The sequence below is a fragment of the Rhagoletis zephyria genome, unplaced genomic scaffold (assembly GCF_001687245.7).
Source record: "Rhagoletis zephyria isolate East Lansing unplaced genomic scaffold, Rhagoletis_zephyria_1.1 Rzeph_scaffold_07377, whole genome shotgun sequence".
Classification (NCBI taxonomy): Eukaryota; Metazoa; Arthropoda; class Insecta; order Diptera; family Tephritidae; genus Rhagoletis; species Rhagoletis zephyria.
Genome location: NW_016164460.1, coordinates 17690 through 31454, shown reverse-complemented (window position 1 = coordinate 31454; position 13765 = coordinate 17690). Strand labels below are relative to the sequence as shown.

General features: G+C 40.5%; 3 protein-coding genes across 4 annotated transcripts; 2 read left to right on the top strand and 1 right to left on the bottom strand.

The window, feature by feature from the left end:
- Positions 1-6: 6 nt before the first annotated feature.
- LOC108374129 (thioredoxin-like protein 4A) lies at positions 7-1777 on the bottom strand. Its single transcript, XM_017630102.1, has 2 exons — positions 1566-1777; positions 7-1500 (listed from the first exon to the last, which is right to left on the bottom strand). The coding sequence occupies exons 1-2, from the start codon at positions 1641-1643 to the stop codon at positions 1150-1152; spliced, it is 429 nt and encodes a 142-aa protein (XP_017485591.1). The 5' UTR covers positions 1644-1777; the 3' UTR covers positions 7-1149.
- A 2040-nt stretch (positions 1778-3817) lies between these two features.
- LOC108374128 (leucine--tRNA ligase, cytoplasmic-like) lies at positions 3818-8205 on the top strand. The gene is made up of 8 exons (XM_017630101.1): positions 3818-3943; positions 4123-4716; positions 4776-5017; positions 5049-5482; positions 5543-6001; positions 6138-7378; positions 7445-7676; positions 7833-8205. Exons 1-8 carry the CDS (start codon positions 3941-3943, stop codon positions 8036-8038), a joined length of 3411 nt encoding a protein of 1136 aa, XP_017485590.1. The 5' UTR covers positions 3818-3940; the 3' UTR covers positions 8039-8205.
- Positions 8206-8291: 86 nt separating this feature from the next.
- LOC108374130 (trypsin-1-like) lies at positions 8292-12414 on the top strand. Of its 2 annotated transcripts, XM_017630104.1 has the most exons (5): positions 8292-8396; positions 8465-8741; positions 11318-11523; positions 11730-11764; positions 11825-12414. In XM_017630104.1, exons 3-5 carry the CDS (start codon positions 11368-11370, stop codon positions 12378-12380), a joined length of 747 nt encoding a protein of 248 aa, XP_017485593.1. In that variant the 5' UTR covers positions 8292-8396; positions 8465-8741; positions 11318-11367; the 3' UTR covers positions 12381-12414. The 2 variants fall into 2 exon arrangements, with proteins under 2 accessions (XP_017485593.1, XP_017485592.1); XM_017630103.1 differs by lacking the exon at positions 8465-8741.
- The last annotated feature ends 1351 nt before the right edge of the window (positions 12415-13765 follow it).

Below are 13765 nucleotides of genomic sequence, written 5' to 3'. Positions count from 1 at the left end.
TTTTAATTTTATATATATGGAAAGCGCCAAATGGGCGCCATAGGAAGTAGAAGGTGTAAGAATTGCAGGGCTTTTGTACAATTGAGGACATTCATTTCGACAAGATGCATATATCGTCACCTGAAATGCAAAAGAATGTAACATCATCGTCACTGAAATGCGAAAAGTCGTAACTTATAAAAAATTCAAAATTCACTTTTTGATTGCTATGATGGATTTCATCAAATTACCACTCCCCACAACGTTTAATGAAAAAAAAATATAAATAGTCACGACTTTTTCCATTTCAGTGGCGATGTTGTTACGTTATTTGGAATTACAGGTGACGATATGTACATTCATATGTACATATGTCTGAAAAGCAAGCGTTGTTCCAAAATATTTTTACTAGGAGGAGAGCTTTAGGAACGCATTCATTAATCCTCTCATACATATGGAAGGCAAAACTTCTATACTATTACTATTACCCATAAAGCAAGCCCATGTCCAGGGTTATTGCACGGCCGACTCCAAATTGGGGCAATGTTTTAATAGCATAAATTAACTTAATACGTAGTGACATAATGGAAACTGCGGCATGCCATTTCTTATGCAGCAGACCTTTGCTAAATGTGGCAAAACATTTCTAGATCGCTCCAAACAAGCATGTACCGCTTTCTCACGCTCTACTCCATTCAAATGAAGGTGATGAACACACATAGATTAGCTTTTTCAAAAATTAAGACTATAGATTTGTTTTTAAATTCGCATTTTAGTTACACAATCCGACTTAGCTGATAGATGAGATGAAAATTACATGCTGATGTACGTACATATCGTTACCTTAATACAGATAGGCTTCATCCAAAATTGTGTCTCTTTAGAGAGCAATTACAAAACTTTAAAAAATCAAAGTTCTAAAATTGGGAATTTCTTTAAAACCTGGGATTTCAAAAAAACAGCTGAAACTTTTTTTACTGCTGTAGTAGATGTCTTTAAAACCCTATTAAGCTTTTAGTGAGCAATATATGTATTAAACTTTGTAAGCTAAATTTCGAAATTATCGCCTTTTTGTATTAAGGTAACGATATGGTGACTTAATAGTAGTGATAATTTGATATACTGTATATACGTGCATATATTATATAGTCATTAATAATAAACTAGCGCTTAATATCTATATTTGGTAGAGTAATCCTTTGGTGACACGACAAGACCGCGTCCTTTCCTTGCTCCTCTATATACCGTTTCTACAATATCGATCATTTCCTGTTTGTCCTCAAGCGGCCAATTGATTTTATTATTATTACCAGTACCCAAATCAATCATTATATGTTTATTGCGGAAGAAAAACATTACGGTGCAGGGATCGTATAATTCATACATCTTATTGAAATCTGGCACCTCGGTGATGTCCACCAAGTAAATTACTGCAAAATTTTTCACTTTCTCCGCAATGCTGTACATGACTTCGTCCATTTTCATGCAAGCGGGATCCCAATCGTGTCCAAAACGTATGACCTGCATGAATAAAATTATAACAAACTTGGAAATTGGCGTTTTCAGTTTCTTTTCGGGGTACTTACCACAACACGATCTTCCTCCGAGAGTATGGCCTGGTCCACTTGCCAGCCATTGTGTAAATGTGGTAGCATATACGACATCTTGGTAGTTTATTGGTGAGGAACCTGGCGGTATAATGTTAAAATTGTAAAGTAACTAGCTTTTATGCTGGCCAGAGAAATTTTGTAGCTCATCCACAAGACACTTCAGGAAACGTTTACAAACATATGGTTCTGTATCAGCTGTCAGTCAACTGTCATACGAATTCGAAATTCGAAAAGTGCCCACCTGTATAACAGAGCTGCCAAGCTTACATACAAGTGGGATCTAATAGTTGCGTTCGCGTAGCTGTTAATTGTTCATGTTTAACCAAAACTTACATGTGTTTGCGTTCGCGTACGCAACAAACTTGCAAAGTAGGGAAAATTGAGAGAGCAAAGTGACATTTGATTTTGAGGGGAAGCTGCTGGTTTCTGCTGGAAAAATTTTTGCCAACAGCAATTTGCCAAAAGGAAAACCGCTGGTTGGCATTTACGCAAATGACAAAATTGAATTTGGTGGTTTGGAAGTAAAAATTACAAAATGCGACTAATTAAACTTGCAAGAAATAAGTTGTTATTTGTTTAGTCAATAAACTGTGTCAGTATAACACTTTGTGATGACTTTTCGCACGTTTTAAATTTAACACTTTTGAACGTAAACAAAAATTATATCAGCTGTTCGTCTAACTTGCAAGTTTCTGCAAATTTTCAGTTCGCTTACTATTTTGGATATTTTTCTCTTGTGAGAGAACAGACGACATTTCGCCGGAATTTGGCAGTTGGTTGGTTTTACTGGAGATTTTAAACGAACACACCTAATATCTGTTTCTCTGTTCTCTGTTTTTCTTTTGTTTATTTAAAAACACATGTTTGTGAAAAGCTGATTTTCTTAATTTAATTTCTAATGGGCTGTTTTTGCTTACGCGTAAAAGCACATTTAGCGCATTTAGCTCTAAATGCTACTCTAAATGTACATTTATCCATACAAAATTCGTCACCTAAATGCAACTAAATGCAACTCCATTTTTGCATTTAGAATCTAAATGCTAAAAGCAACCCTGTGATCTTCCAAAATTTCCACGATTCGAACATGGTTTAATGAGAAGAAGTGGCAACATTGCTTTTTCGAGTATACAGCCGCTAGCTGCGTTTCAGTGATCGCCGATCGAGATTTCATTTATTATTTTACATTACTTGGATAAAGAAAAGTTACGCAAATTAAACATCGATATGATGCTGATAGAAATCTGGATTAATTTGTGATCAACTCTGTTTGTTTTGTTTCCTAATTAAGTGTGGAAATTATAATTGACAGCACCGACAAATGAATATATACACAAACAAATGTCTGGTTATGGTTAAAACAATTCAAGTTTTTGTATTGAATTTTCGGTTTAGAATTTATTTTTTCCTTTTCAGTAGTGATTTTTGGACATTATCTTTTCCGTGAGAATTTATCGTAATAGATACGGATCTGAATAAGCGACTGGAACACGGCTGTTTGTCAAAAGCATACGACTTCGAACTCGCGTAAATGTACATTTGCTAAATGCGATAGCATGAACGCTCTTCGAAAACATATGTTCGAAAGTGCTAAATGTTGCATTTTAAATGCAGCAAAAACGCTGCATTACGGCTCTCTCTTAAAAATTCTGTTAAAAGGGTGTTGCTTATAATTGAACAGCCGAAAATTAACGTGACTTAATGTCACGTCGAAATCTGTTTAATTTTGATTCTCTAAGTTCTACCATCCGTTAAGTTAAGCTGAGTTGCCGTAATCAGGCTTTTTGGCAGATAAGATGAAACGTATGCATAAAGTACGGCACATAGATGGCCAGCTCCCAGCTGTTTTCGCGCGTTGAGCATTAGCTAGCTTAATTTTGATTAGGTTCCGTTCAATTTCAGGTTTTTATGCGGAAACATAAAATTTAATTACATCGCTGATACAAAATTACAAACTGATGATTACATCAGTACGAAATTGTTTCTTTGGCGTTCATTGCGGCACTGCTTTTGGGCTCTGCGCTTTGCAAGTTATAAATCGTCGCCTGGGTAAAAGATTGTCGTATGTTTCGCACGAACGTATGACGCTTACGATAATCTTTTACCCATGCGACGAAATGTCACGCAAAGATATAAAGTTTTATCTGACATGCCCTTTATACCATGTAAAATATCATCGATAGTATCGATAGTCGATTCTATCGATAGTGACATCGATGCTTTGCCATCACAAGTTCAACAGCTGTTGCCGGGAACACGTTGCAGTTTTGCTGCTCGTTTAGCGTTTTCTATTTTCTTTGCGTATTTGTGTGTATTTATTCAATTCCAATAAAACAACACAGAAATTAAACGAAATGGTAAGTACATAGTTCCCGCAAATACGAACGATCCCTTCAGTACAAACAGGAATAAAACACCTTTACTGTAGATTGCAGATTTTGCTACGCCACGAGTGCAATCTGATGCAGTAACGTGGACAGCTATGCACACAGTGATTCATGTTTTATTCAAATTGCTAATCTGTATTAAATTATAGGCAAACATCGAACGAAAGGGTACCTTTAAGGTGGAGTATCTTCAGCAAATTGAGCGTGATATGCAGAGGCGCTGGGAAGCTGAACATGTACACGAAACTGATGCGCCAGCTGAGCCACGCCAAAGTCTGGATGAGAAGTTCTTTGTCACTTTTCCCTTTCCCTACATGAATGGTCGCCTACATTTGGGTCATACATTCTCGCTATCTAAAGCCGAGTTTGCTATGCGTTACCATCGGCTAAAGGGACGACGTGTGCTTTGGCCATTTGGTTTTCACTGCACTGGCATGCCTATTAAAGCATGCGCCGATAAGTTGAAACGGGAATTGCAAGACTTTGGCTATCCGCCTAAATTTCCGTTGGAAGAAAACTCAAATGTTCCCGTAGAGCCGGAACAAGGCGAGGTGCCAAAAGACAAATCCAAGGGTAAGAAGAGCAAGGCAGTTGCCAAAACAGCTGCCGCCAAATATCAGTGGCAGATTATGCAAAGTCTTGGTTTGAAAGATGAAGAGATCAAGAATTTCGCAGAAGCAGAATACTGGTTGAACTATTTTCCGCCTCTGGCTATCAAGGATCTAAAAAGTCTAGGCCTTCATGTAAGTTAAAAACTTAACACATAATTCTTAAAGCATTTAGCGAAAATTTTTTTTTGTAGGTAGACTTTCGGCGCACTTTCATCACGACTGATGCGAATCCCTATTACGATTCATTTGTACGTTGGCAATTTCTCCATCTAAAAAATCGCGGCAAAGTGATGTACGGTAAGCGTTACACCATTTACTCACCAAAAGATGGTCAACCTTGCATGGATCATGACCGTTCAACGGGCGAGGGGGTAGGCCCACAAGAATACACCTTGATTAAAATGAAGTTGCTTGCAAAGCCAGCAAAGCTGAGGTAGATGATTAATATTTCAATGAAAATNTAGCACACGTCGTGCAGCGCGAAATATGTCCTTCCAGGGCTTTACTGTCGAAGAAGGAAAGGTAATAGAGATCGCCGAGCTGACTGGTCAGGATTTGTTGGGCACACCGCTTGCGGCGCCAATGACATCACACAAAGTTATCTACACTTTGCCAATGTTGTCGATTAAAGAAGATAAAGGCACTGGGGTCGTGACGTCTGTACCTTCCGATTCGCCTGATGATTATGCGGCCTTAGTAGATTTGCAGAAAAAAGAAGCATTCCGTCAAAAGTACAACATCAAGGATGAGATGGTACTACCTTTTACGCCCGTGCCTATCATAGAGGTGCCCACGTTGGGAAACACATGTGCTATCTACGCCTATGAAAAATTTAAAATACAGTCCCAGAATGACAAAGACAAATTGGCTGAAGCGAAGGAGCTTTGCTACTTGAAAGGTACACCTCGACATACCACTTTACGTTTGAAGTAATGCATAATTTTATAATTTTATTAAGGATTTTACGATGGCGTACTTTTGGTTGGTGAATTCGCTGGACGCAAAGTGCAGGATATAAAAAAAGATTTACAGAAAAAACTTTTAGCCGCGAATGAAGCTGAAATCTATTATGAACCAGAAAAACTAATTCTTTCCCGTTCTGGCGATCAGTGTGTAGTGGCACTTTGCAATCAATGGTATTTGAACTACGGCGAGCCTGTGTGGCAAGCGCAGACCAAAATGATGCTGGATGGCATGGAGGTATACCACGAAGAGGCGCGCAATAACTTCGAAGCATGCTTGAATTGGTTGCACGAATACGCCTGCTCTCGAACTTATGGGCTTGGCACAAAGCTGCCGTGGGACCAACAGTGGCTTATTGAATCGCTATCCGATTCCACAATTTATATGGCTTTCTACACAGTTGTGCACCTTCTGCAAGCCGGATCCTTTAGAGGCGAAATACCGAGTCCACTAGGTAAGAATCAGCAGTTGCATGAGTAGGGAATATCAGACGAAGTCCCTATGGAAGATGCAGCACTTGCTTAAGGCTAGTCGAATTTGGCTTAGTTTAATGTTTGTTATATTGAATGTATATTTTACTCACTTTTAAGGCATTACCGCCAAAGATATGACACCCGACGTGTGGGATTACATTTTCTTTACGGAAACTCCCTATTCCGATAAACTGCCGGTAAAGAAAGAATCGCTAGACATTTTGCGTCGCGAATTCGAGTACTGGTACCCTATGGACCTACGTGTCAGCGGCAAGGATTTGATTAATAACCATCTAACATTTATGCTCTACAACCACGCTGCCATTTGGCCAAATGACGAAGACAAGTGGCCTTTGGGCACCCGAGTCAATGGCCATCTACTGCTAAATTCCGCCAAAATGTCCAAGTCTGATGGCAATTTTCTTACACTCTACGAAGCCGTTGAGAAATTTTCTGCTGATGGTACGCGACTTTGTCTGGCCGACTCCGGCGACGGCGTAGAAGATGCCAACTTCGTTGTAAGCACTGCCGATGCTGGTATTCTTCGGCTGTACACATTTATTGAGTGGGTGAAAGAGATGCTAGCTTCACGTGCATTGCTCCGTAAGGGCGAACCGGACACTTTCAACGACAAGGTGTTCATCAGTGAAATGAATCTGAAGACGCGCGAAACCGACGAGAATTATCGCAAAATGTTGTTCAAAGAAGCGCTGCGCACTGGTTTCTATGAGCTGCAACTAGCGCGTGACAAATATCGCGAGCTGTCTGGGGCGCAAGGTATGCATGAGCAGTTGGTGCTGGAGTTTATACGCCGCCAAGCACTTCTTGTGGCGCCCATTTGTCCACATGTCGCCGACTATGTGTGGGGCCTGCTAGGCAATAAGCAGTCCATAGTACACGCACGCTGGCCTAGCGTAGGCGAAATCAATGAGGTTGATATTAAACGATCTGAGTATTTGATGGAAGCGGCGCATTCGTTCCGTCTCAATCTGAAGAATTTACTTCATGTCAAGGGCAAGGGTGGCAAGGAGAAGGCAGTGGACCCGGCAAGTGTCAAGCCAGATCGCGCATTAGTCTGGGTAGCCAAAACTTACCCACCGTGGCAGTGTTGTGTGCTCGACACGCTGCGTGAGTTGTATAGCAAAGATGGCAAGTTTCCGGACAATAAAATTATTGCGGCAACGCTGCAGCAAAAGGAGCAGCTAAAGAAGTTCATGAAGCGTGTAATGCCCTTCGCGCAAATGATACGCGAGAAAGTGGAAAGTGGCAAAGGTGTTGATGCGCTCGCCATCAATTTGGAATTCGACGAGCGACAAGTGCTGCTTAACAATCTGGACTATCTGAAAAATACATTAGATGTAGGTGTTGGTTGGGAAATGTTAAGCTACAGAAGAATATTAATTGACTATTTTTCTGTTCCTTAGGTGGATGACTTAGAAGTTAAATACACAGACGATCCCAGTGCACCAGAGAAGACGCGTGAAGAGGTGCGTCCTGGCTCACCTTTCATAGCGTTTATGATAGCGCCGAATGTAACAGTCGAACTGGTAAATCCAGTTGAGCGTTCTGGATTGTTTCAAGTAAACACAGTCATTTGTGAAGGCGACACGGTAAAGCAGTTGATTGAAAAACTGGCAAAGTTGATAAACTTTAAAGGTGTGTGCAGTCATTTAATGAATTATAAACGACTAAGCGCTCCATAAACAAATTTATTTAATCTATTTTCTTTTTTATCTAAAATCTTATTGATAACATTTTTTGCCAGCGGATTTTATATGTATCCATAATATGTATTTTTTTTTGCATTCGCAGCTGACCTGTCAACTCTCAAAATTTGGCGCTATGATGATCCAGCGCTTGGACCACGCCAAATTCCATTATTCCAAGATTACAAAACCGGCAAGACTCCATTGACCGAGGGCGAATTTTCATTAGATGTAGAGAAGAAGCAGGTTTCATTGAAAGTCGATGACAAAGTTGTCGAAGTTGGTCGCCAATTCATCTATGTGGTTGATTAGTTTGCCCCATTAAGATATTAAAAAAAAAATTATTAATTTATTTAAATAAATTAATTTACAATAATTTATAATTATTTAAAGAATTCGGAATTTCACAACAAAAGATTTGCTGAGCATGTAAAAGGTTACTGAGTTACGTCCTATGTATAAATAAAAAGTTGGTACAGCTAAAAAAAACATCATATTTGCATTTATGCCGGCAACCTTTTGAGGCGTGGTTGCTAGAAGTTAACGGCCAGAACATTAACGTATATAAATAAATCTATTGCGTGGTTGATAAATCAGATTGGCCACGACTAGGCGCCGTGCAACAAATGTGCTCAAGATACCATATGCGCGCACGTATATACAACCCTAGGTACGTTTTTATGTTAGATATACAAACTATTTGCTTAATTTACAACTTTTGTGGTTTTATTGACACAGTGCTCATCGCAAAGTGCTTTCATTTTCACTTGTAAAAACCAGTTAGATTATCTGTGTCATATCAGCTCCTTTAAAACTTTGCAAACACCACAAAAGCACACAATGCTAAAGAAGAACATACATACATTTGTCTGCATGTAACTGCGTACAACAATTGGACACCTCACTACTTTTCGAGTGGTGCATCTAAGCCACTCAAGCTTGCGGGTGCGAATTGTCTGCGCTTCTGTTTTATTGGCCTCATTTTGATTTGCAGTACCAACACAATGGTTTAATGGTATGTATGCCATTCGAGTCAAGCGCTGCTCGTTGAAATCATATCACAATGTTCTATATATTCTGTGCGCATATGTACATAGAGTATGCTATAAAACCCTGGGCGGTCAAGATTGTTGCGTGCACAATTAAAAAAAAGAAAACACCGTTTAATAGAAACGTGGTCTAGATTTGAGGGGCGGCTATTGCAGCTATGCGTGCTATATAAGGTGCAACAAGTTTCTTGATAAGGCACAGTTTTTCTTGGATTTCCGTGCGGAGTTATTGACGTATGTGGAGTGAGTTCGGTGTTCGGAGTTTTTTATGCTGAAGATTAATATTATGTCGGGAACTAAGTCATATGGTTTAGCTGTTACTGTTTTGGTATTATGTGGATTAATGCAGGAAGTGCGAGCTGGAGGTGTGTTGAATATTTTTTTCTGTTTTTTTAGCTATTTACGGAGAACTATTTTTTTTTTCTAATATTTTGTTTAAAACTAGTAAACCATTGTTATTGTAAAAAATACGGGAAATAATCTGGTTTAATTGGAAAGCCGAAGTGTTGAGCCTTCATTGAAGTTCATGACTTATAGAAGTACATTCAGTGAAGATAATTCAAAAAGTCGCCTTGCTGGTAAAAGTATTGGATTGTACTTTTACCAATACAGTTTGTTCGGAGATTCCAAATTCGAAAGAACTATAAAAATTTATTTTTGGTTGTTTGTGTTTCCGACAGGGTATGATGTATTGTGGAACGTTTTTCCATCATCCCTTGTCAAATTTGGTTTGGAGACAAACCGGTTTCATGGAACGAAAAATGGAACTGAAGATGGCACAACGCCGAAACCGGACAAGGGATGACGGAAAATCGTTCCACAATACAACTATAAAAATCCTTAACAACTTATACTATATTTCTGGCAGCTTTAGCTTTTTAGTTATATTGCAGCCCCTCAGCCACATGAGAGACGGATGCCCTGAGTTCGAAAGCAAGAAGCTACCTCTCCGATCTAGCTCGCTTTTTCACTGTAAAGTTACCTTGATTAATATCAGGACAAAAGGGGTAAAGCTGTCAAAGGAACCCGCACGGATAGCACACAGTTTCTGACGGTTAAAAATCTCGTGTCACCTTTAAGAGTTGCTCCCTTTTGCCGCACCAAAACAAAATCTTCAAATCGCTCTTACCCAGTACTCGGGTGAAAAAACGTTGTTGAGAATATGCGAGTCTATTGGTGGAGAGGTTTTAAGTTGCGCTGTGATTTTGTGGTTATCCTGAACTAATAAGACGCAATGAACGAAGACACAGGCGTTCATAAAATAACCTCCGGACCCGACAGCATACCGACAGGCCATAAACGGCATTCACAGGGAGTCGGTCTCAACTTACATCGATTCCCAAACTATCGCCGACGATAGCACAATTTCGCTGTGGATATTGCAGAAATCTTAACTCTTATCTGATCAGAGTGAACTCAGTTGTGCCCGACGAGTGCCCGGCATGCGGAGTGTCGCGACATGACTCACTTCCTTCCTGAACTTTTCCTTAATAGCACTCTTTTAGTTACAACGAGGAAGGGCTCGGAACTGATTGGAATGTTAGCTGCAGTCTCTTTTCCAATACTGTTCGCTATCTTATTTCACACTATTCGTTACAAATTCTCCGGTAATTTCCAGATAAATTTAACTCCGCGCGCAGACTAATTACATAGCCATCCGCCTACCTTGTTTATTATGGAGTAAGTCTCTCTTTTAAAAATCATGGTTTTACTCATGTCTCTACGAAATAGAGCTAGATGTAGCACAGACCCCAGCCTTTACTTTGCGTTACCATATTCTTCTCCACCAAAACTTAGTACAGCTCATTTTGCGTTTTGCTCTATGGTTAGGCGAAGAGGCTTAAGTTCGAGGATGGTCGGCGAACATACGTAGTTTTTAAATCGCACCCTCGTTTTAGGTGGCTACTGCCGCTCTTGGATCTTAGAGATACAGCCACAGGGCTCACCTGTCAGACGCTTGGGCGCCATTCGGACTCTCGGAGCTAAGAAGAAAGTCGAGTGCAAATGTTTCCTGCAGGTTTCAGGTACTTCACTATGCACGACCCTCCAAAGAGTTATGTCCCTCATGCCGGCAGGACTTTTTTTTTTAGTAAATAAAATAATGTTTTGAGCAATTCCTGCTCGGTTACCTCAGTAGGGTACATTTGACCATCAGAAGACATATTCGAGAACTCATGGACGAGATCCAATATTACGTAAATACCGTTACCAAATTTCATCCACCACCCAACTAGTGTAAAAGACGCGTGCCTTCTCCTACCTAGTTACAGAAGTAAGCAGTTTGAACATCCGATTTTATTTGGTCTATAGGCTTTAAAAAATACACTCTCAAAGAGGAAGAGTGTTTATGAGAACCATTAGGCTTTGTGTTTGAGAATCCAAAAGTTCCTAGCGTCAGGCTTTGATTTAGAGTGTTTGGGTTCTAGAGCTAAGCCTATTATGGTTCGTTTGAGAACTTCCAGAAGTAAAGCCATGCCATTTTTCCAACAAACTTGGATTTCAAATTGTTAACCTCCGTCTCTTTTCATGTTATTCCTTGCAGCATGCATCATTCCACAGCCACTGAGGGGACAGAAAGTGAATACGGCGCGTATGGACGACGCAGCCTTACCCTCCGATGTTATCTTACCGCGACCACGCCTTGATGGACGCATTGTTGGTGGCTACAAAGTAAATATTACCGATGCGCCACATCAGATTTCACTACAGACAAGCGGTGGACACATATGTGGAGGTTCGATTATAGCGGTAAGTTAGCAGAAAAGGCGCATTGTTTTTAGCAGAAGAAGACGCACACTTCCCCGAAGATGACGGCGACCAGGCTTGGTAAATCTAAGGCGTGGTCTCGTAATATATGAAATATATGGATACTTTCGAGGTTGTCTCTATAAAGGCACCCTCATACCTAACTTACTTCATTGTCTTAGTAAACTCTTTTCTTTCTTTCCGCTTAGCCTCGCTGGGTACTAACGGCCGCTCATTGTACTGCGTAAGTTCCTTAGTTTTTATGCATCTCAGCCTTATCTACTTTAATCTCCATCTCTTTCAGCGGAAAAACTGCCGACAAACTAAAGGTACGCATCGGTTCTTCGGAAGCTTCTAGCGGCGGACAATTGCTGCGCGTCAACGAAATTGTACAGCATGAAAAGTTCAATTACTCCAATGTGGATTACGATTTCTCTTTGCTGCGTCTCGATAAGGAGATCCAATTCTCGGAGAATAAAAAGTCAGTCAAGTTGCCGGGAGCGAGTGACGAATTCATGGATGGCGATATTTGCTATGTGACCGGCTGGGGTAATACGCAGAATGAGAGCGAATCACGGCAATGGTTGCGTCAGGCTGAGGTGCCGATCTTCAATCAGGATCTCTGTTCCGAGAAGTACAAACAATTTGGTGGCGTTACAGAGCGTATGATTTGCGCTGGATACCTCGAAGGTGGCAAAGACGCTTGCCAAGGCGACTCGGGTGGTCCGCTGACCAACAAAGATGGTGTGCTGGTGGGTGTGGTGTCGTGGGGTTATGGTTGTGCCAGACCGGAATACCCCGGTGTGTACTCGCGTGTGCAGTATGCGCGCGAGTGGATGCGGCAGCATAGTGGGGTTTAGCGTACGTTTATGAAATTGTAAATTGTTGTACAAATGAATTAAATAAGACGAAAATAAGTGTGACCTTGATGCTTTTTTCCTCACTGCATATTATAAACGAGTCGATAGAATCGAGCATACATTGAGATTGCAGTACTCTTTACATTGAAATTCCGTTTTTTCTTTATAAATCGAGCACCTTTCTTCTTCGAAAACATCCGAAATTAATTTTGATAGGGAAGTTTTGGTAGAAGTCCAAGATCGACGCATAGTTCAAGGAAGTATCAAAAGTAATTTGCATATGTGGATATCTGGTACCCACCCTATTTGTTTGGGGAATCATAACTATGATGCCGGGATCCTAGAATATGAAATCACAAGTATAGTTGTTAGTCGGTTCCTTTTCGGCTGTTTGGCTCATTTTTGCATTCGGTGGCTTCTGCTAGTTCTACCATTGCCAAATTGGAAACTGCAACATTTTACAAAATCTCAAAAATTATATGGCCGTCTTGTTTGATTGAAATTAAAGCCACAAACTATTATGCAGGTAGGCTTTATTCCAGGCGCGAAATTCCCACAACCTTAAAAAGTCGTAGAGTGAGATAACACATTCTAGTTTACATCGACCTCGGTTGTAGTAAATAAAAAAATAGGTATGGGATAGATTCTCCTCATACAACGCAATTCTGACTTCTGGGCACGAGTGAACCGGAAACAATCGAACCTTCTGACATCAAACAGTATCGGGTGGACAGTTAGAGTACCATTGCCGTGGAAGTTATTGGCTGGCCAACACCCTAGTACCTATAATTTCGACCAGTCCAATAACTTCCGGAAGGTTTAAAGACTGAAGCGTATTTCTGCTAGAACTCCAACGGTAGACTGATGCTTAGAATATACTCAACTAATCGGGAGGAACGCTCCTCTAAACTGCGCCCATCTATGATCTGAAGTAATCGATGTTTCATTACGAAATTCGAATAGCAGTAGGGCCGATAAAAACTGCCAAGCTGCCGTGTCCGATAGCCATCCATCCATCTTAATATGGCCCTGAAGAGCTCCTATGCAAAGCATGACTACCGATCAAGAATCAAGAGCCCCCGCAGAATGGACGCTGAACGCCGAGCCGAGATAGTAAATGCAGGAAATAAACTTTAAAAGTGAAAAGTCACGCAGACCCTACAGAGTGGAAGCTGATCGTAGCCGAAGATAAAGCTGATAAATACGAGAATAAGAGTTTTTGACTGTGTTTCAGATCTGACTTGCGGTGAAATGGGATAACACAGAGAAAATTTGTTGGGGGGTTATAGGAAAGGCATAGTTTTTGGAAAAGGTTCCGTGGTCTCTCCCATAAAAATCTCTGGATGTATTTGTAGGGGTATTCGAATTTTTTATGGGGATTTGTC